The sequence below is a fragment of the Rhinolophus sinicus genome, linkage group LG05 (genome assembly GCF_036562045.2).
Source record: "Rhinolophus sinicus isolate RSC01 linkage group LG05, ASM3656204v1, whole genome shotgun sequence".
Lineage (NCBI taxonomy): Eukaryota > Metazoa > Chordata > Mammalia > Chiroptera > Rhinolophidae > Rhinolophus > Rhinolophus sinicus.
In genome coordinates this window covers 89425012-89444751 of record NC_133755.1, presented here as the reverse complement: position 1 = coordinate 89444751, position 19740 = coordinate 89425012, and the positions used below count along the sequence as shown (strand labels likewise).

At 51.9% G+C, this 19740-nt stretch overlaps 1 protein-coding gene across 2 annotated transcripts in view; it reads left to right on the top strand.

Moving 5' to 3' along the window:
• Positions 1 to 11: 11 nt before the first annotated feature.
• LG05H6orf132 (linkage group 05 C6orf132 homolog) overlaps positions 12 to 19740 on the top strand; it is a 32325-nt gene continuing 12596 nt past the window's right edge. Inside the window, exons 1-2 of one of the 2 annotated variants that reach the window (XM_074332922.1) lie at positions 12 to 156; positions 10613 to 10719. In XM_074332922.1, the coding sequence (XP_074189023.1) occupies positions 12 to 156; positions 10613 to 10719 (252 nt within the window). Of the gene's footprint in view, positions 157 to 10612; positions 10720 to 19740 lie in introns of those variants that run through there. The other variant, XM_074332923.1, reaches the window with a different exon arrangement.

Below are 19740 nucleotides of genomic sequence, written 5' to 3'. Positions count from 1 at the left end.
CCTGCGGCAGCATGAAAAAGAACCAGACGGTGCAGGGTACCTTCAGCAAATTCTTCGGCAAGAAGAATGCCAACTCCAACGCCACCTCCCTCTACGCCACCAATCCCCCCTGGATTTTCACCCAAGAGGCCCGGGAGGAGGGTACCAGGGACCTCGGTAAGTGCACCCGGGGGAGAGGGTCGGCGCTGGGCCGCCGGGTGGCGGCCCCCACCCCTGGGAGGCGGCCGGCGGCGCTGCCCCGTCCCGGGCTCCGGGCGTTCCGCGCGGCTAGGGGCGGAGGGGCAAGGACACGTTGGAACCTGTGAACTGGCCGGGAAGGAGCTGCCGGAAACTCGAGGCGGCGCCGCAGCGCGTGTCTCTGGGAAAGGGCCATGGTATGGGGGGATGGGGTGGGGGGAAAGGTGCGCGGATGGAGGGGACCCTCCGCACAGCGAGGGTGGAGACATTTGTGCCCCCCACCCCCACCCCCGGATCTGATCCCAGTCCCTCGTCCAAGTAGTTTGCTTTCCGTCCTCGCTGGAAGTAACGTTTGTGTTGCCAGAAAGGCTTCCTGGGGTTTGCAGTGGGCCCTCCTTTCCCAGCAGTACCGTCGTGTTGGGTCAGAAGTGCCCCCCGCCCCACCCCAAGGAGGGCTAGGGATGGTCCCTTCAACCCGCACCTTTTCTGCTTCCTCTGTCCCCCCTCCCCCCAGTACATCCCCCCACTCTCCTGGCCCAGGGTCACAGGCAAAGAGAGGGGGCTGCTATCTAGATGCCCACACACTCAGCTCTGCACAGGGGAGGCCCAGGAAAAATCACTAAGAGCCAGGGTCAGCAGGATACCAGCCTGTGCAAGACACCTACTCACTTAGTGGGGTCAGGCTCTTGCAAGGTCAGCCTGCGGCCTGAGTTATCTCTGGGCCCAGACCCAGAAGCCTGGGATGGACAGTGGAGGCCACAGAAGGCCCTTGTCAGCCTGGCTCCTGAGTCAGGGTGGTGTATCTCTGCAGGCATCTGAAAATACCATGCCTCCAGGGGAGTAGAAACAGGAATTTACTTCTTGCTTGTTATGAAGCTCTGGCCCCAAGAGGGTCACCCATCACTGCTTTAGCTCACCTGCCTTCATTGTCACCCCATTACTTTCGCTGACATTTATGGTCACTGTGCTGGGACTCACAGAAGATGTTGTAGCCTCAGTCCCTGCTGTTGGATTCAGTTCAGCTGCCAGATTGTCACGGGGGTGGGGGGTGGAGGGCACAAAGCACTGGGACATGAGCAGGGTAAACAAGATGTCACCTGTCCCTGGCTCACGGATCCCAGACCAGAATTAACTATGGGACATGTAGCCCTTTCTAAGCCTTTGCTATAAAATTTAGATTAAGTACAGAAGGAGGAGAGAGGACAGATAGGCTCTGATTGCAGTTAGCCTTTAAGGTGAGAAGGAAGCGCATCGAGCGTTTTGCAGAGCAAACAGCAGGAGCAAAGGCTGGTGGGAGGGCAGGGCAATTTGGGGGCATAGTTTAGGAACTCACAAATACATGTGTGCAGCCAAGTATAACTCTGCGATGCCCAAACACCTCTCCTTGCCTGTGTAGCAAACATGTATTGATCCATTCTGAGGTGCAAGGTACCATTCTAAAGTCCTCATGTTGTTGACTCGGTGAATCCTCGTCTAGCTTATGATTCCTGTTTGACAGATGAGGAGACTGAGGCACAGGGAGGTTAAGTAACATGCCCAAGATCACACAGCTTTAAACGGCTGAGGCTGGATTTTCTTACGTGTACAATTCAATGATTTTTAGTAGACGTACAGAGTTGTGCAACCATCACCACATTTCCCTCACTGTAAAATTTCCTCATGAGGCAGAGCCAATATTTGAGCTCAGGCAGTTGGACTCCAGAGACCACACTCTTGGCCAGCTTGCTGAATTGACTTAGTAGAAGGTAATTCAAGGGTGAATTTGACTTGAGGGGGCATCTGCCTGAGACCTCCCCCTACCTTTCCTCAAGAGGAGACCTTAGAAATGCTTTAGACACGACTGCATTTCTGCCTGCACTGAGCACGCTGCTGGTAGGGATTACTGCCTCTGAGAGAAATGGGGGCATGGTGCCCTGTCATCGCCAACCAGCTGCTGCCTTCACCAGCCTGGGCAGGGCTGGATCCCAGGGGGCAGGTCCTCCCATTCCCCAGGGCAGGGCTGGGCCCCCAGCTGACTCAGCGTGGTTGCACTCTGCACATGGAGGGGTGGAAAACAACGTGTGCCCGGCAGGATGGCAGCGTTTCTGGGGTGTTCCTCCACCTCCCGTGCCGGTGGGTGTGGCAGAGGTCCTCCTCTCTGCTGAACAGCAGTTGGGGATGAGAGGGTCCAGTGCTGGGGATTCTGTGATGTGATGGAGATGCTAGACCTGCCCTGGGGCCCTCCCTCTGTCAATAATGTGGGGACTAGCCACTCTCTGGGTCTCAATTTTTAATTCTGTTAAATAGAGGTGGTGTCCAGTCTGCCTGCAGAACTGTTTGAGGTTTGTATATGGCAGTGCTTTGAAGGACATTAAAAAGAAATGCCCTAAAGTAAGGATTGGCAGATTTGGGCCCTGGCTCAAATCTGGCCCATGGCCTGTTTTTGTAAATAAAGTTTTATTAGAACACAGCCAGCAATGCCAATAATTTACATATTGCTTTTGGCTGCTTTCATGCTACAATGGCAGAAATAAGTAGCTGCAACAGAGACTGCACGGCCCCCAAAGCTGAAAACATTTACTAGCTGGCCCTTTATTATTATCAGGTCATTGCCAACCCTGAGTATTCCCTGCCCTTGCCTTCTTCGTTTCCTCTTCCTAACACTGCTGTAGACCAGAGGAAACTGAGGAAAAAGAGACTATCCTAAGGTCTCAAAGGGGTTGGGATTAGAGTTCTATCGGCCCCTGAGTCTGTGACATTCCCTGCAAAGCTAGCCGTGTCAGGCCCTTGGAAATCAGTGCAGGGGTGTATAAGGGAAGTAAGGCATAACCACTTGCTCAGTGGCTACAGCCACGTACAAAAATCTGTTTGCACAGGGTAGGCTGGATGCAGCCAGTAAAATGCAGTCATGTGAAGGTGGTTACGGATACATTTTTCTTTAAAGAATTTTCCTAACATTTATTCCAGTAACTTACTTTACTTGAGGGCTTCTCGTAATGCAATTGTAATCCTAATTAAACCTCTTGCCTTTCCCCAGCCAGTGCTAGGGTCTCAAAAGGCCACACAATTGTCTTTTAAAGGCATGGAGAGGTGATCTTTGGGAATCCTGAGACAAGGGATGGGCTGCTGCCCCCTGAGACCTGGTGCTCTGAACTCCTCCCTTGCCTCCTGGATTAATTAAGCCTGGCTTCTTTATCTACTGCCATCCCACCCCACCCCAGCAATGAGACTGCCCTGCTTGCTGGGGAACTCTCTTTCTTGCTTCCAAATGTAAATCACTTTCATCACAACCAGGTAGGACACCTCCTTAAAATGCAGATTTCTAGGGTTCCACCTCAAGCGTCTGAAGTCAGAATCGCTGGACTAGGGCCCAGGGTCTGGATTTTTCATCTGCTCCTGGGTGATTTTTTTATACAGGAAGATTTGAGAATCCTGGAGTTCTTTTCCCCAGATGGGAGCTGGGCCAAACTTTTTCCCCTTAGAACTTCCTGCAGTTCTAAAAAAAGTGTGTAGGGACTGTGGCCAGGTCCTAATTAAGAGAACCCCAATGCTCCCTAGGGTGGCTGCTGGTTCTGGTATCCCTGCTCCTAGGGCCCCCTGATCTTGTGTCTCAGGCCAGGCTAAGGGTAGGAACTCATGAACCCCAGAAGCTGAGCATAGATTTCCCGCCAGTGCCCAGCTGGCACCAGCCTACCGAAAGCTGACCTGTGCTTTGCAGGGGTGTGAAGGAGACTGTTGTTTGCTCCTGGCCCTTGGAGGTGTGCTGTGGTTTGCTGGCAGTTAGCACACACACACACACACCCTCTCTGCTGCCCCATTATGTAAAGTTCCTCTTGTCTTGGTAGTTGAATTCAGAACGCAGGCCCTCCCTTGACCACTGCCACTGGCTACAGGGTGCCCCTTCTCTCTCAGCCAATAAATTAATAACAATAATAATGCCATCATTATCGGTTATTTCTTGAAGCAGGCACTGTACTAAAAAACGACGTATGTTTTCTCAATTGAGGAAACAGACTCAGAAGGCTCAGAGGTTCAATGACTGTCATTTCAGCTCAGGGCAGCTCAAAATTTAAGTACATCCAATCACCCGGGATCTTATGAAGATCAGATTCTGACACGGTAGGTTAGGGATGGAGGGAGATGGCACTTCCACTGGTTCCCAGGTGAAGTCCTTCTGCAGGTCCAAAGACCCTTCTTTGAGCAGCACGTCCAAGTTGGAAGGAGAGGGCCTGTTTGCTGCTCTCTTCCCCCTCTGTCCCTGCCCCCAAGGCTCCTCCCTCTATGGGCCCCCCTCCTCTGCTGCTCTGTGGCTCCTCCCTGCCCTACTCCAGCCCAATGTCCCCTCTGCCCTTGGACAAACGGCTCTCTCTGGTGCTGGGGTCAGGCCTGCTAGGGCTTGCTGGGGCAGACTGGCCTTTTCAGGTTCCTGTCCTGTGGACCTGATAATTAGCAGTGAAGGGCCTCATTAACTCCATTGTGGGTTACATTCACATGCTCCCCCCGCCCCCACTGCTTCCCTGAAAATCTGGGCCTTCGTAGTGGCCCAGACCTGCACGCACCACCTCAGTAGGGTAGAGGTGAGGGGTCTGTTTTGGGGTTCTGGGTTACTCTGGGTCAAGGCAACAAACTCCCACACCTAACCCTCCTTCAGGCGGTGGCCAGTGCTCCTGGGGTCATTTGGGGGCCCCTGGCAATTTGGAGTCCCACACCATCACCCCAGCTCTTCTCCTGTCCCTGATAGCTTCTTTCCCTCCCCTCATTTGGGGAGGCTTCCTACAGAATACAAGTAATTATCTCCGTTTGACAGGTAGGGAAACAGCCTGAGAAAGTGCTCAAAGCCCTCAGGTATTATATGGAGGAACTGGGATTCTGATTCCCAGGTTCATTTGTTTTCTCTAGGTCTCACCAACTTTTGAGTCTCACTCTGGAAAAACAGGAGTCCAAGGGAAGAGGGGCTGGGTCCCTGCGTTATTTCCCTGCTGTGCTGGCTATGACCAGAGAGAACTGGATTTAGAGTTAGGTGCCTGGGCTTGAATCACCAGCTGTGGGATCTTGGGCAGGGAACTTCACCTCTCTGAGCCTCAGTTTCCTCGTCTGCAAAATAAGAATAATAAGAGTACCTCCCCCATAGGTTTGTGAAGGGCACTTAGAATGATACCTAGCTTAATAGACGTTAATGATATAAGCTTAATAGATGTTAGACATTTCCATTTTATTATTAATTTTCTTGCAAGTTTGGACCTGTTTAGGATTTGGGGAAAGAGCTAAATAACTCAACATCCATGGAAATCCTGGGGCAGCTTTGGGAACGGGGGAGCAGGAGCATTTTACCAGGCTTTCAGCCCTGAACTCTGTGAGAAAAGAAATGCCCAAGACCTGGAGGGAGGCTCCTCCTCTGGGGGAGAAAGGGAGAAAAAAGGGCTGGGAGTGAGACTGCAGCTTGTGCCCAGCTCTCGACTTCCCCAAAGCTGGCCATACCCCCTCCTCTTAACTCATGTACACACACACACACACACACACACACACACACACACACGGTCCCAGACCTAGAGAACCAGGTCGGCCTGTTTGGGGAGAGGCAGCGAGCCATGTGCCATGGGTAAGGCACTGCATTACTTGTGCTTGGAGCCCAGCGCTACAAGTCGGGGTCCTGCTCGGGCCGTGGCAACACCGCAGCTCTACGACCTTGGGCCAGCCCTGCCCACTCTGGGCCTCAGTGTCCGCATCTGCAAAGAGGGTAGCCTCAAGGGTCCAGACTCAAAGTTGTCCCTGACAAGAGAGCAAAGGCCACCTGCATCCCGGTGGTTCTCACCCATGGGTACCAGTGTTCACTCATAATTTGCCAGTGATCCAACCTGATTCAAGCTCAGTCCAAACCCTTGGCAGAGCAAGGGAAGGTGGAGCAGAGAGTGTGCGATGATGATGATGATGGTAATGGTGATGATAAACTGCTCTCCCAGTTATCGAGCCCAGATTATCTGCCAGGCGTTGTGCTAACCTGTTGCACACTTTATCTCATTCCGCCTCACACCAACCTACCCAGTAGGGACCATGTACTCACATTTACAAAGATGAGGACACAGCCTCAAAGAGATCTAGTAACATTTCCAAGACTCCACAGTTGATAAGTGATGGAGCAAGGATGAACTCAAATTCGGTCGGGCTCTCTACCTGTGGTCTTGACCCCACACTGTCCTGTCACCCCTCCCAGGGAGGAGCTGTGAGCTGCCTGGGGTGTCTGGCCTGGGGCTGAGGCTCAGCTGTGGCCTCCACAGAGCCCAGGCTGAGCCCAGGCCGTCTCAGCCACAACATAAATACCGCTGAAGCCAATAGTAGGGTCAGGGATTCCTGACGTCCTGATTGAAGGAGGGTAGCTGCCACCCCCAGGTTAAATCTGAGGTGAAGCCTTCCTGCTAAAACAGGTGTGGCACTCCGAATTAATTTCAAACTCCGTTTTTGGACATAAGGTGGGATTTATGTGAACTCACGTCCTTGAGGGAGAGTAAAAGAAAGCAAAGCTGACTTCATTTCCTGTCAAGATATGAGAGAGAAATGTAACCAATGGAAAGCAATCTTGTGCGCGATTCTGTCAGAAAGAGGATTTCATTTGGGGGGGAATTGGGATAGTTTTGATGATCAGGTTTGGGTAAATGGGGGCAGACCTGGATTTCATCCTATTGTATCAGTGTTCTTTTTAGTTGAATTTGCCAGATAGAGGCTAGAGTTCTTATCTTGACAGGTCTGTGGTCCGCCTGGGGCTCAGACTTGGCTCAGATCCTGCTTCCGTGGTCTCCCAAGCCTTCTTGGCTGCCGGAATTGCCCCAGGGGCCTCCTGAAGATGCCTGCCCCCTTTCCCCGGAAGCTCTGGTCAGGTGGCTGTCTTCATTTTCCTGCCTTGTGAATCCCTTCAGGATGTTTCTCAGCTGCCTCTCTGGTCCTCGTGGCAAGCTCAAAACTTCTGAGATCCCCGAAAATTCTTCCAGTTGGGAAAGGGGGTCAAGTAAAAAGGCAGACACAGAGGGAGTTTCCAGGTTTCAGGGTGGGCACGATCCTAGGATAGAGCCCCTCTTTTCTGACCGAGACGTCTCGTTGTCCTCAGACGGCAAGTTGTCCAGCCCCTTCTCCATCAGCTCCGTTCCCTCCTCACTGTCCCTTCCTTCCTCAAGAGGTAGCCTGGCCCTCCTTTCTCTCCTTAATTGAGGAAGGGGCTGCTTTTCAGGAAGATCCATTCTAGTGTCCCTGACTCAGTGATCCCAGTGGAGTTCATTTACTTCCATAGGAAAATTCCCAAGGCTGGACTCTGTGGTCTTCTGTTTAGTACTGGGCCTTTACTCTGAGGTTCAGAAAACCCCAACCCTGAACTTGAACCCTGGAGAACCTAGCTTATGGTGGTGGCCACACCTGCCTCACCTGTTGGTGGCATGGCTTGACTCATTGTGAGCTGAGCCCAAGTATGAGGGGCCCAGGGAAAGCCTGTCGGGTTCTAGCCATAGCTCTTCTTTTCTTTTGGCTTAGAACAACATACATGTATTAGCTTACAGTTCCATAGGTCAGAAGTCTGACACCGGTCTCACTGGGCTAAAATTAAAGTGTTGGCAAGATTTTGCTCCTTCCTAGAGATTATAGGGGAGAATCTGTTTTTCTCACCTTTTCCGGTGTCTAGAAGCCCCCTGCAGTCCTTGGCTGTGGCCTCTTGCCATCTTCAAAGGTAGCAATGTCCAGTCAAGTCTTTGTCATATCACACCACTGTGAATCTGCTGCCATCATCCCCTTTCCTTTCCTGACTCCCAGCCACACCTCTTAGAACCGGGAAATCAAACTGGACTTCCAAGATGTGCCCCAGTGGAGAGGGAGCCACCTGGGCCTTTCACCCCTGCCTCAACCCCAGGCCCTCCCTTTCAGGAGGTTTCCCAGAGAACAATCGTATTCTTAGAAAGGATTCCCCTACTAAAAACAACCACAAACCAACCGAGACAACAGTGCCTCTTAGTCAGGGCTGAGTCACGGAATCTGAGGTGTGTAGAGCGCTCGCCCATGTGGGGGTTAGAGCCACGGTGCCCTGACCCAGGCATGGCTTTGGGCAAGCTGCTTCACCTCCCATGCCTCCCCAGCCCCACTGCATGGCCACCAAGCCTCCCTTACCCTCAAATAGCAGCCATGCTCCCTCTTACCCTCATCCTCCCATCCACGTCCTGTAAAGGGCAAGATTAGGGTCCCCTGCTTTGGGAGCTGTGTGTGTAGTGGTTCCGAGATCAGCCCCAGAGCAGAGACCCCAGCTTCGCCACTTACTTTGAGGCTTTGGGCAAGTTATTTGACCTCGCCGTGCCTCGGTTTCCTCATCTGTAAAATGTGGGTAATCATCATGCCAATTGCATGGGGCTGTTTTGAGAATTAAATGAATTAATAATGTAAATGATGCTTAGAACAGTGCCTGGTCCATTAAAATTGTTCAATAAGTTTTACATATTATTATATTATGACTGTTATTATAATGATCACCTTGCCAGGTTGCTCGCTTCTAAAAGCTCCTAGGCACACAATAACAGTAGCCATTAATATGCTAACTCAGCTATAGAAAGGAACGCAGTGCAGAGATTACATGAAGTAATTAGAGAGAGAGCCTGCCTAGGAGCGTGCCTCTCACTCAGGCCCTGTGTTAATCCACACCCCACCCCCAGTCCTATTAAGGACCCAACAGCCTATCAGATCTAAGACCTTATCCCACACACAGCACTATAGAGAATGTCCCAGGAGACCCTGGCCAACACGTAGGCTCTTGGAAGCCAGGGAGAATCTGGTGGGTTTTAAGGATAGCTGCCGGGTATATCCAGTTATCTCTACTTTTGCTGTTTCTGGTTGGGCCAAACCTACATTCTCAGAGCTCCCCCTTCCTTCCCTACCCCCAGCCCCGCCCCTTAGCTCTTGGCCTCCAGCCTCAGGCGAGGAGCCTGGCAGCCAGGACTGGGAATCCCGTCTGTCTGCCCGCCGGAGCTGGGCAGTGCTGGGAACTGCCGTGTCCTGGGATGTGTGGAGCACACGGAGAACTCTCCATCTTGGCTCTTTTTGAGAGATGAGAACCTTAAATGTACCAGCCAACTCTCTGCCTGGTAGGGCAGCAGACAAAGGGCTCTCCGTCCATTTCCTGCACTGTTCCCAGGAGTTTCCATGTCACATTCGAAGTCCAGATTCTCACGTAGAGGGCCATGGCTGTAAGTGTAGGAAAGGGGAGGGATGTATTCTGATCCCAGGACCTCCCTGACAAGCCCAATTTCTTTTGAATACATTTTTTGGCTTTCTTGCATTTTTTTTCCTAAAGTCATGTGCAAGGGGAAAAGTAATCCCCTTTCATGTTCCTTTAATGTTCCAGTTAGTTAGATTCTGGTGAATTGGGATTTGGACCTTTCTTCTCTTTCCCCTCCAACTATAAAGGAGAAAGTCCCTCAGGGCCTGTTAAGTGGATGTAAGCCACTTACCATGTGAGTGACATAGTAGGAGGCCCACAGTGATCCCTGCCTCTAGGAGGGGACTGTGTGTGAACCTGGGGTGGGATGTAAGATTCTTATCAATGTGTGTTAGGGCTCATGAGGAAGATTGGTTGAAGTGTGAATGGCTCCTCACACCCTTCCCACTACTATAGAAACAGCTTGGAGCACAGGCCCAGTAACTGGAGGAAGAGGAAAGTCCTTCATATCATCTGCCAACAGGGAAAGAGACCATGTTTTGTTGAGCACTTACTATGTATATGCTGACCACACTCCTCACAACAGTCCTATAAAGTTGGCACTATCATCATTCCCATTGTATAGATGGCAAAACTGAGGTCCAGAGAAGTTAAACAACACAGCCAGTCAGTGGCAGAGCTGGGATTTGTATTGGGTCACATGTACCCTACTGTCCCACTCTTTCTGCTCTGCCCTCACGGGTGCATGAAACAGAGCCGTGCACACAACCATTGGTGGATTGGGGGGGCAAGAAAATCTCCAGTTAGAGGAGTCCAAAAGGTAGGTGCTGGGTTGTTGGGGGCAGCAGGTAGGCTCATCTACTCTACTTGTTCCAGATTAGAAATTCAAACACTTGAGAGAAAAGCCAGGTTGTTTTCTTCCCTCTTTCCAAGATAAGCTTTAGCTGGGACCGTGGCCAAGCTTCAGGGCCCCCAAAGGAAGGCTGATTGTGGGAGTGAGGGTTCAGGACCTGTAGAGGATTAATCAAGAGACAGATGGCTGCTGGGAGCTGAAAGCCCCAGGAATACTGCAGGAGACCCCAAGAAACCCCCCCTGGAGCTCCTCCCAATTCTTCTTTAGTAGGCCCCATTAGCACACACCCTGTCTGTAGGATCTGAGTCAAAAAGGGCCAACCACAGGGCCTGAATTTCCTCATAGGAACTGCAGGGCAGATTATACTCAGCGGTCAACATGCCTTTGATCTGCAGCTCATGGTCTCCCCTTGTCTCCTCTAGATGGGATCTATTATGGAGACAATCGGTTTGACACGGTGACCGAGTCAGGAACAGCCACGCTGAAAGCTCGGCCACGAGTCCGGCCTCTACTGACCTTCCTTCCTCTGGTGAGTATGGTTCTGCTCTGGTGTCTCAGGGTCTGCTCTGGACGGGCCACCTGGGCTGCCATGGAGGAGGTAGTCCCACCTGCCCAGGCCTAGTGGACATCAGCCTCCCCCTGTGTCCATTCCCTTCCTTCCTGACGCCAACCCAGGACAGCTACTGGAAGGAGGCATGGCTGAGGCTCATGGCAGGAAGGCTAGAATTAGGGGTGTCAACTCTGGGTCAGAACCCAAGGAGAGGTTATAGGAAACTTGTGTGCAGAGGCATTGCAACAGTGGGTACCTCCAGTTAAGCAGGATTCATATTCCACAATCACTGATGGCTGCCTTCTCCATGCTAGGCCCTGCATTAGATGCTGGGATGTGGAGATGACTGAGCCAGCACTGCTGCTCTCAAGGCAGGACACGAGTGAGTAAACAGACTGATAGAATACAGGCCAGAGCAGGGGCAGTCGATCCAGCCACAGGGGGTGGTCAAGGAGGGCTTCCTGGAAGAGGTGACATGTGCGCTGTCTCGAAGGACAAAGAGTAGTGACCCTTGGGAGGAGGGCATTTGAGACAGACAGATTATTTGTTTGTGAGTCTGAAATGACAGGAAACCAAAAATTCCCTTCTAGGGCCTGTGGTTGGACTTTTGTTCTTTGACAAGGGAGACTCAAAACAACTGCGCTGTGACTGGTTCTGTTTACTGTGATGAGAGTTCCCAGGTTTTCTGGGACAACATTGACCAGTGCTGTCCAAAAGAAATATAATGTGTCTTATGTAATTTTAAGTTTTCTAGTAGCTGCTTTAACAGTAAAAAGAAGTAGGTAAAATTAATTTTAATACTATATTTTACTTAACCCAATATACTCAAAAGATTATTATTTTAACATTTAATCAATAGAAAAAATACTAATGAGCTGTTTTATATTCTTTTCATACTAAGTCCAAAATCTGGTGTACTACACTTCCCACTTCTGACTAGTGGCATTTCAAGTGTTCAGTGGCCACCTGTGGCCAGTATTGGACAACCCAGATCTAGAGCCTAAACAGTCAGCCTCCTGAATTGTAGGTTCACTCTTGTCTATCAGACGGGTCCTGGTTGAGACAATACTGTCACTGGGGTCCATGAGGATTTGTACCGCCGGGACTGACAAGACACCTAATCTTGGTCTGAGTTCTCAGGGGCCTGTTGGACCTCGGGCACACCTTGGGTTTGGTCACCTGTAAGTTCTGCCCAGCACTGCCTGGCACAACCACTTTCCTCTCGCCATCGCCATTTTTTTTTTCTGGTTTGTCCAATCTCACTAACCAGACCCTGAGATTCTAGATGGGAGAGACCGAGACTTACATTCTCCTTGCTGCATCCCCAAGGCCTCTACATGGAGCAGGGTTGAGCACACAGACTTCTGGAAATATAACTTCAACTAATGCTTATAAAAACAATTCATAGACAAACACAGAAAGTACAACACCAACAACAAAATAGTATAAAGCAAATGAGTCAGCCCCTACCTTTGTTGCCAGAGGTTTGTAAAACTGTTACAGGGGTCATTGCACGTACAAATGCAGGTGAAATAATTTTGAGATTTTCTATTACTGGAGGTGAATTAGATTCTGTCCCCCAGGGCACACAAACTTACAAGGACAGTGGTATGGGCCCTGGGCTGACACACCCAGGTTGTTAAAATATTGAAATAAATGGCTGTTGCCCCTTCACTGGCTCCTGCTGTCCCGGCTCCTCCCCCAGATCTGAACCAGAAACTAAAGGGTTAATGCTGCACAGCTGAGCTTATTCTGATTGGCCAGAATCCTGCATGCCCCACCCACCCACTTTGGGCCCCTGCTGTGACTAGGGTAAATCTCAGCCTTTCTGTTCTCTTCTCTTCTGGTGTGGATCCTCTGGTTAGGATCTGGTCTGGGCCAACCAGGGCTATGCAGATTCCAGGCCGACTGCAGAAGACTGGGGGTGGGGAGGCACTGGAGGGGGCTTGGCTGGCTGGTCAGATCCAGAGTTCTGAGGCTGTTTTCTGGGAGCCATCCTTCCAGGCAAACCTCAGAGCCAATCCCAAGAGATGGGGGCTTCCCCCCCCCAACACACTCACACCTTCTCATTGGTGTGGGCAAGAGAATAAATGCACGAGAACTGACAATTGAAAAGGGCTCATCAGGTCCCCACCAGCCTGGTTTTGCAGAGGAAAACGAGGCAGGAACTGAACCCCGAAAGGGGAATTTCACTCCATGGGGAAAGGCAGGTGGAGTGGCAGAACAGCTTGTGCTATGTGCAATTCAGGCCGTGTGTCAGGCCATTCCAAATGCCTAGTATATGTTAACAGAGCCAACAGAGCCACCCTATTGGGATGGTGCTGTCATGAATCCCCATTTTACAGATGGAGAAAGTGAAGGACAGAATGGGACAGTAACTTGCTTAAGGTCACACAGCACATAGGTGGCAGAGTTGGGATTTGAACCCCTGCAGCCAGGCTCCAGGATCCAAGTTCTATTTCCTCCTTCCTACTCTCCCCTCTCCCCGCCCCCTCCCCAGCTACGCGGAAGATTTTTTCTTTCCTTCCAGCCCTGGCCTGCAGAACCACTGGCACTTCCTTATCTGCCTCTCTGAACCCCTGTCCGGCAGCCAGGGCCTGCTAGGCAACAGGGTCTCGCCTCTTTTGGGTCATAGGCGCCTTTGAGACCGTGATGAGGCTATGGTCCACATACATATATGCGATTTTGCTTACAATTTCAGCAGAGAGCTCTCAGGTGCCCGGAAGCCTACCTGTGGTGCACCTTTAGGTTAGAAACCCTTGACCTGATGGCCCATATCCTGGCGACATTTCTGTGCTTCTGACTCAGGTCGCAAGATATAGAGCAGCCTTAAAATCTTTCATCACCTGCTCCTGAGCTGAAGGGAATAACCTGACTCTTCTCCCTTGGCTCTGGGCTGGGTCCTTTGCTTTCTTCCAGCCGGGGCAGGAGACTGGGAGAATGAAGAGGAGCTGGAGGACAGCACTCCTGTGGGTGTGGCTCACACATACACACACTGGCACACCCCATCCCCAAGCGCCCTCCATCAGGGCGGGTGGGGAGTGACACTGTCCTAACCAGCTGGGCCTTGCCCCTCCCTGTTCTCCAATACTCAGGGGGCACCTCCTGGGCCAGGCCACACTGGGGCAGGGGAGGCACAAGGCAGAGATGCTGAGAAGCCAGGCAAAGGCCTGGCAAGGCCCATGCTTTTCCTGAGCTCCGTCTGGGCCCGGTCTTCTTCCGAATGCTGTCAGTACCCCGACATGAGCCTGCAAAGGGACAGTGTGAGAGGAGAGGGCAAAAGTGGGGGGCGGGAGGGACAATGGCTGGTGCTTCTGCCCGTTCCCTGGAGCTTCCTCACTCTGAGGTGAGAGTGCAGAGGACTGAGAAATACTTTCTCAGGCATCAAAGGCCAATTATTAAAAGGACCTCAGGACCCCTTAGTGACTGGAACAGGACCTGGGTTGATTCTCGGGTAACTGGCACCAGTCCTGGCTCTGTCACTGGGCTGTGGGGTGGATGAGGGCCAGGCCCTTCCTTTCCCCAGGCCTCGGGTTCCTCAGCCATGTTCTGTGTTAAAGTAACTCCTTAAGGGAGGGACAGGAGGTACAGTCAACTCTCTGGAGGCCCCCAAAGAAGCCAGGCCCCTCATGACATATAGATCACTCCTTGAGCTCTGCTTCCACCTCTGGAAAGGGCAGTGTTCCAGCCGCCGGGGCCATTCACTTCCTGCTCCGAGAGCTGTAAGGGACTGGATCACAATAACCCAGCTTCAGAGCTCGGTAGGAACTCAGTGCTCATTGGGATGAGAAAACCGAGGCCCGGGAAGAGAAGGGTCCTGCCCGGGTCACACAGCTCGACAGAGGCAGAGACCAGACCTGAGCCCAGCTCTTGTCCCAATCCAGTCCTGTCCACATGGGCCTTGACCGGATGGGGGCAGGATCCTTTCTCCCCATCTATGTGGAGGTAGAACTCCAAGGGGAAGCTGGGCCCAAGGCTCAAGCCAGAGCCTGTCTCTAGCTTTCCAGAGCCAAGTGAGTAGAACAGCTGGTGGTGGGAGGGAGGGTTGTACTTCTCTCTGGGGCTCCCTCTTACCCTCCCGTGGTCTGAATGAAACCATCCCCAGGGTGATGCATATGAGGAATTGGAAATTAAATGCCAATGTGGCAAGTATGGGGAAACTGGCTGGACAGGTCCTCAGGGGTGCCCCAGGTGGTGAGATCTTCCTGGGTTACCCCACCCTCTGAGTCAGGCAGGCCTGGCTGTTTCTGGGGAGGTGTCAGGCCCCACCTATTCTGGACTCCTGCCTGGAAGCTTAAAGAACCAGCAGAAGTCAGCTGGATTTCCTCTTCCGTTCCACCGCCAGCTGCAGGAGCTCCTCTCTGAACTTGAGGTCCAGGCTCCCTTTAGGGGTGGCATTGGAGCTCCCTAGGGTGAACTGGGCAGGGCAGTTGTTGTTAGATTTTGACAGGTTCATGCGGCCAGTGTTGATTGGAAGGGTTGTGGGTAAGGGAGCTCCATGTATTCACGTGGGGTGGGTGTCAGAGGCCTGTAGTGAGTGTACAGAGGGAGCTCCCACCCCACCATAGCCCAGCCCACCCCTCCCCACCTGGCCCCTTTCCTCACACTGAGGGCTCCCACCTGAACCTCCCAAACCCCATCCATATCCTCATTCTCACCCATAAACAGACACCTCTTGGTCACCCCATGGGCTCAGGGATGTGCACTCCTCTCCCCCCACCCACCCCCAGCTTGGACTGCCCTCAGGAGGACTGATGGGGAGAATCTCTAGAAGTGGGCTCAGGGCCATCTGCTTAGAATTCTGGGGACTTTGGTGCCGGAAGCAGGGTCAAGAAGGGGGTGATGTGGACTCTGAGGGCATGTCCCCTGACCCTATGGACTCCTTGCCCTGTAGGGAACCACAGCAGAGCCCTTTGTGGCACCGAGTCCAGGGCAGGGCCCTCGTAGCCCTGGTCTAAGAGCAGCTCTGGGATGGCAGGCCAATCCCGAGGAAGATGGTCTCATTGGTATAATTCTCCTCTGACCCCCAGGAGAGGGTATTTGCTGTGGCAGAAGGTAGAGGCCAGGGAGGAGTCAGTTGAGCTCTTTTATAAAATGTTCACTGGCTCCCAGTTTCAGAGAAGCTGCTCTACAAAGAACACAGACCTCTCCCCTCCCACTGCCCCTCAAAGCTAGGAAAACACCTGGGTGGGTTTCACCCAGCTGAGGCCATTGGTGCCTGGAGGGTTTCCTTGTGTCTCTCAAGCTGGGCTCCCATCACCCTGCTCCCCGAGCCTACAGGGGTGCCCCCAACCATGCCCGGCTCTAGCTGTGGCTCGGGGTCATCTCCCTCACCCCTGCAGCTCCACACCTAACCCTAAAGTGCCCCAACCGGGCTCCAGGAGAAATCTAGTGAGGAAGTTTGCATTCCACAATGTGTAGCTAAGACTCAGAGCTGGCCTGTGCCCAAGGTCAACCATGTATTGCCCATTAGCCCAGCCCTGGTGACCCACCTTGGGGTTTGGCTGGGTTTTGAGGAATTCCAGGCATGAGGATATGTGTCCCGGGCAAGAGGAGGCCACGGGGGCAGGGCTGGAGCCATCAGTGGTGTGAGCTCGGTCGCCCTAAGCCTTGGTGGTACAGCAGGAGGTTAGCAGCCAGCTCTGACCCCCTAAAGCTTTAAGGGGAGACTAACCTCAACCTCAAACAGTGAGTGGCAGGTGGGAAAAAGGAGCAGGAGAGCTGGAAGGAGGAGTTCATGAAGCCCCTTTTCCTCCCTTCCTCCTCCTGTTCTCCCTTTCCTTCCTTCTCTTCAACTCGGAGATGTTTGTAGTCAAAAGGAGCATAGGGGATTTCCGGTGATCCGACCCTGACCAGAGGAAGCACCCATCTCTTCAGATCCACCAAACAGACACAGACACACACCCAGGACTGTGCCCAGAGCAGCAGGCCAAGAACTCATGTCACTGCTGACCCACTAAGGTTGGTTAGGACCTAGGGGAGGAGAGCCCAGGGGAAATGCTCTTTCTCAAGAGCTTACTCTGCAGGATCTCTTTAGGTATATGGAGGCACACAGGGAGGTTGGATCATCCCCATTTTAGAGATGAGAAAACTGAGCCTCAGAAGGCAAGGGAGGGGCACGCTTACTGATCACTGACTGTGTGACAGATTCTGCCTACAATTGCTTTGGGACAAGGGAGTAAAATTAAGATTGCCAATCTAGGCTGCCTGACTCCAAAATTTATGTTCTTTCCACCTGATCACAAGAATTTTTTTCTTTTAAATTACTATTGTATTGGGTGTTTTTTTAATCAAGAAGGAAACAGAAGTTCACTGTTCAGTACCGAGAAATAGAGATAAGTATAAAGAAGAACATAAATATAAATATTCTTGGAAGGCGCCTGTGCCGTCAGCCTCCCCCCAGCTAATCATCGCTGGATAACTTTCAATATACTAGGTTGTGATGGCTGTTTAAAGGCTGCTTGACTGAGCTGGGGAGTTGGCTTGTGCCCCTCTGTGAGGTGAGTGAAATGACCAATGATCTTAGCTTCTGGGTGTTGTCTGGGTGTGTAGACAAGGAAGAAATGAGGCCCAGTTTCATGGGGAGTGCCTCACCAGGCAGGGCCGGGGCTGGACTCTGCCCCAGGCATTGAGCAAGGGCTGCTTTGCAGCAGCAGTGCAGGGAGTGGCCATGGCCGGGGCCCGCTGCCCACTGGCCCGAGGAAGGAAGCACCAGCCAGCTGTCTCCTACAGGCACTCATGCTCATTTGCATGTTCTTGGTTGTTGCCTTGCCCACAGGTGGGTGCACCGCTCTCTTGATGTGGGGCTGCCACCTTCAAAGGGCCACACGTTCCTGTCTCCTGAATGTGTTTGAGGCACACACCAACCCCGGGGCACCGGGTCTGTCATTTCCCCAGGGCAGGCGTGCTGCGGGTGGGGCACAGCCTGTACCCCAACTGACTGCAGCATCGGAGTCCCATGTCTGAGGCCAGCAGTGACCTCAGGCCCAGCCTGGCCCACTTGGCCTCACCTTGTGTCTCCTGGAAAAGAAGCTTCATGAACTCCTCCTTCCAGCTCTTCTCCTCCTTTTCCCCACCTGCCCCTTCCCCCTCTGGAGGCAGAGAACTATCTGGAGGCAATGGCAGATGTCTATCCCAACATCTTGTCACCGAGGGGTGGCCCCAGAGAGTCCAGGCTGCCACCCACATGGCAAATGTGAGCTGAGTCACAGACTGGACATGTTATGGGCCTGGACTCACAGAACGCCAGGGGTGAAGGGATCCTTAGAGAGCATTCCAGAAGAGGCAGGGAGGCCCAGAGAGAGAAGAGACTTTGCTCCGAGTTAATAGGTGGTGGGGCGGGCACCAGAGCATAGGGTGTCCGCCTCTCTGTGCTGTATTCTTTCTACAACTCATTCACTCATCCGGGAATTTATTCACTCAACAAACATTGGTTGAATGGCCAGTCTGTGCCAGGCATGACAAAGACAGCCGTCACCCAACCCACAGGTAGGCTGGGCTGGGGCAGCAGAGTGGACAGTCATCCACTATAGGCTCTTATGTGAGCTGGAGGAAATACAATAGTGGCAAAGAGGGCAGACTTTGAGGTTCCAATATTGGCGCTGCCACTTACTAGCCATGTGACCATGGGCTGTATACTTAGCTTCTCTATGCCTTAGTAACCTCATCTATAAAATAAAAACAATAACCCACCTCTTAGGGTTACAGTGAGGACTAATTGTGTTGCTACATGTGAAGTACTCGGAAAGGTACCTAGTATACAGTAGGCACCTAATCAATGTGAACTGTAATAATAATGCATACAGGGTGAGGCACACACAAGGAAGAGAAATTAAGTCAAGCTGGGGTTGGCAAGGAGGGCTACATGGATGAGGGGCAATTAACCTGGGGTTTAAAGGGTAACTAGGAGTTTGCGGGCAACGATGAGGACCCTAGGCAGAGTAAGTGCAAGACCAAGAGCATAGCTGTGGAGGCCTTAGAGGATGTGGGAATGAATCCCAAGCAGCTGCAGTGGTTCATGATGGGTGGGGGAAAGAGGTGTAGTCGAATCATCTGGGGGCTTTTTCACACTATTTACTCAGCCCTGGAATCTCCAAATAACCCTTCCAAGGGGTGGTTTCTCTGCCACACTGAGGATCCCCGCTGCAAGGAGCCCATTTACTTATGAGTGAGTGAGGTCCTCAGGTACACTGGGGTGGGGAAAAGATGAGAACCACTAGTTGGAACCCAGGGTTTGTGGAGTGGGTGGGGAATAGGATGGCAGGAGCTGCAGAGGGAACAGTTTATGAAAGGTCTCGAATGCCACATGAAGATGTTTGGATTTTATCCTCTGGACCAATGGAGGGATTCTGAGCAGGGCGGTGACCTGCTCTGAGATGCATTTTAAAAAGAACACCCTGACGTCAGGTTTGGAGAATGAAATGAGGCAGAGGCCAGGGGAGTATCTGGTGATAATGGCAGGGTCTGTATGTCTGTCTATCTGGATAAGAAACAGTGAGGATTGAAGTAGGGCAGAGCTTAGAAGGTGGCAGGAAGGGAGGAACTCAGGAAGTACCTGGCCGAACTGGGTGACACACTGGGTGTGCAGGTGAGGATCAGGTGACTGGAAAGACAGTGATGTATAACTGGCTGTGTGTCCTTGGGCAAGTCACATAGCCTCTCTGTGCCTCAATTTCCTCATCTGTAAAATGGAGGTGACAATAACAGCACCTATGTCATTGGGTCATTGTGAAAAGTACATAAATGAGTCAAAAGATAGAAAATGCAGAAAGAGTATCTAGTATAGTGAGTGCTAGGGAAGTAGCAGCTGTTATTATGGTTAAGACTGGGAGTATTGGGGGTGAGAGAAAGAAGGCATGTAAGGTGCTGATGGCCAGTGGATGGATATGCTCTAAGTCTCCCCCAACACTTTCTCTTTTGTATTCTTGTCATTGTTTTAACTTTTTTACATTGTAAGATACACATAACATAAAACCTACTATTTTCACCACTTTTAAATGT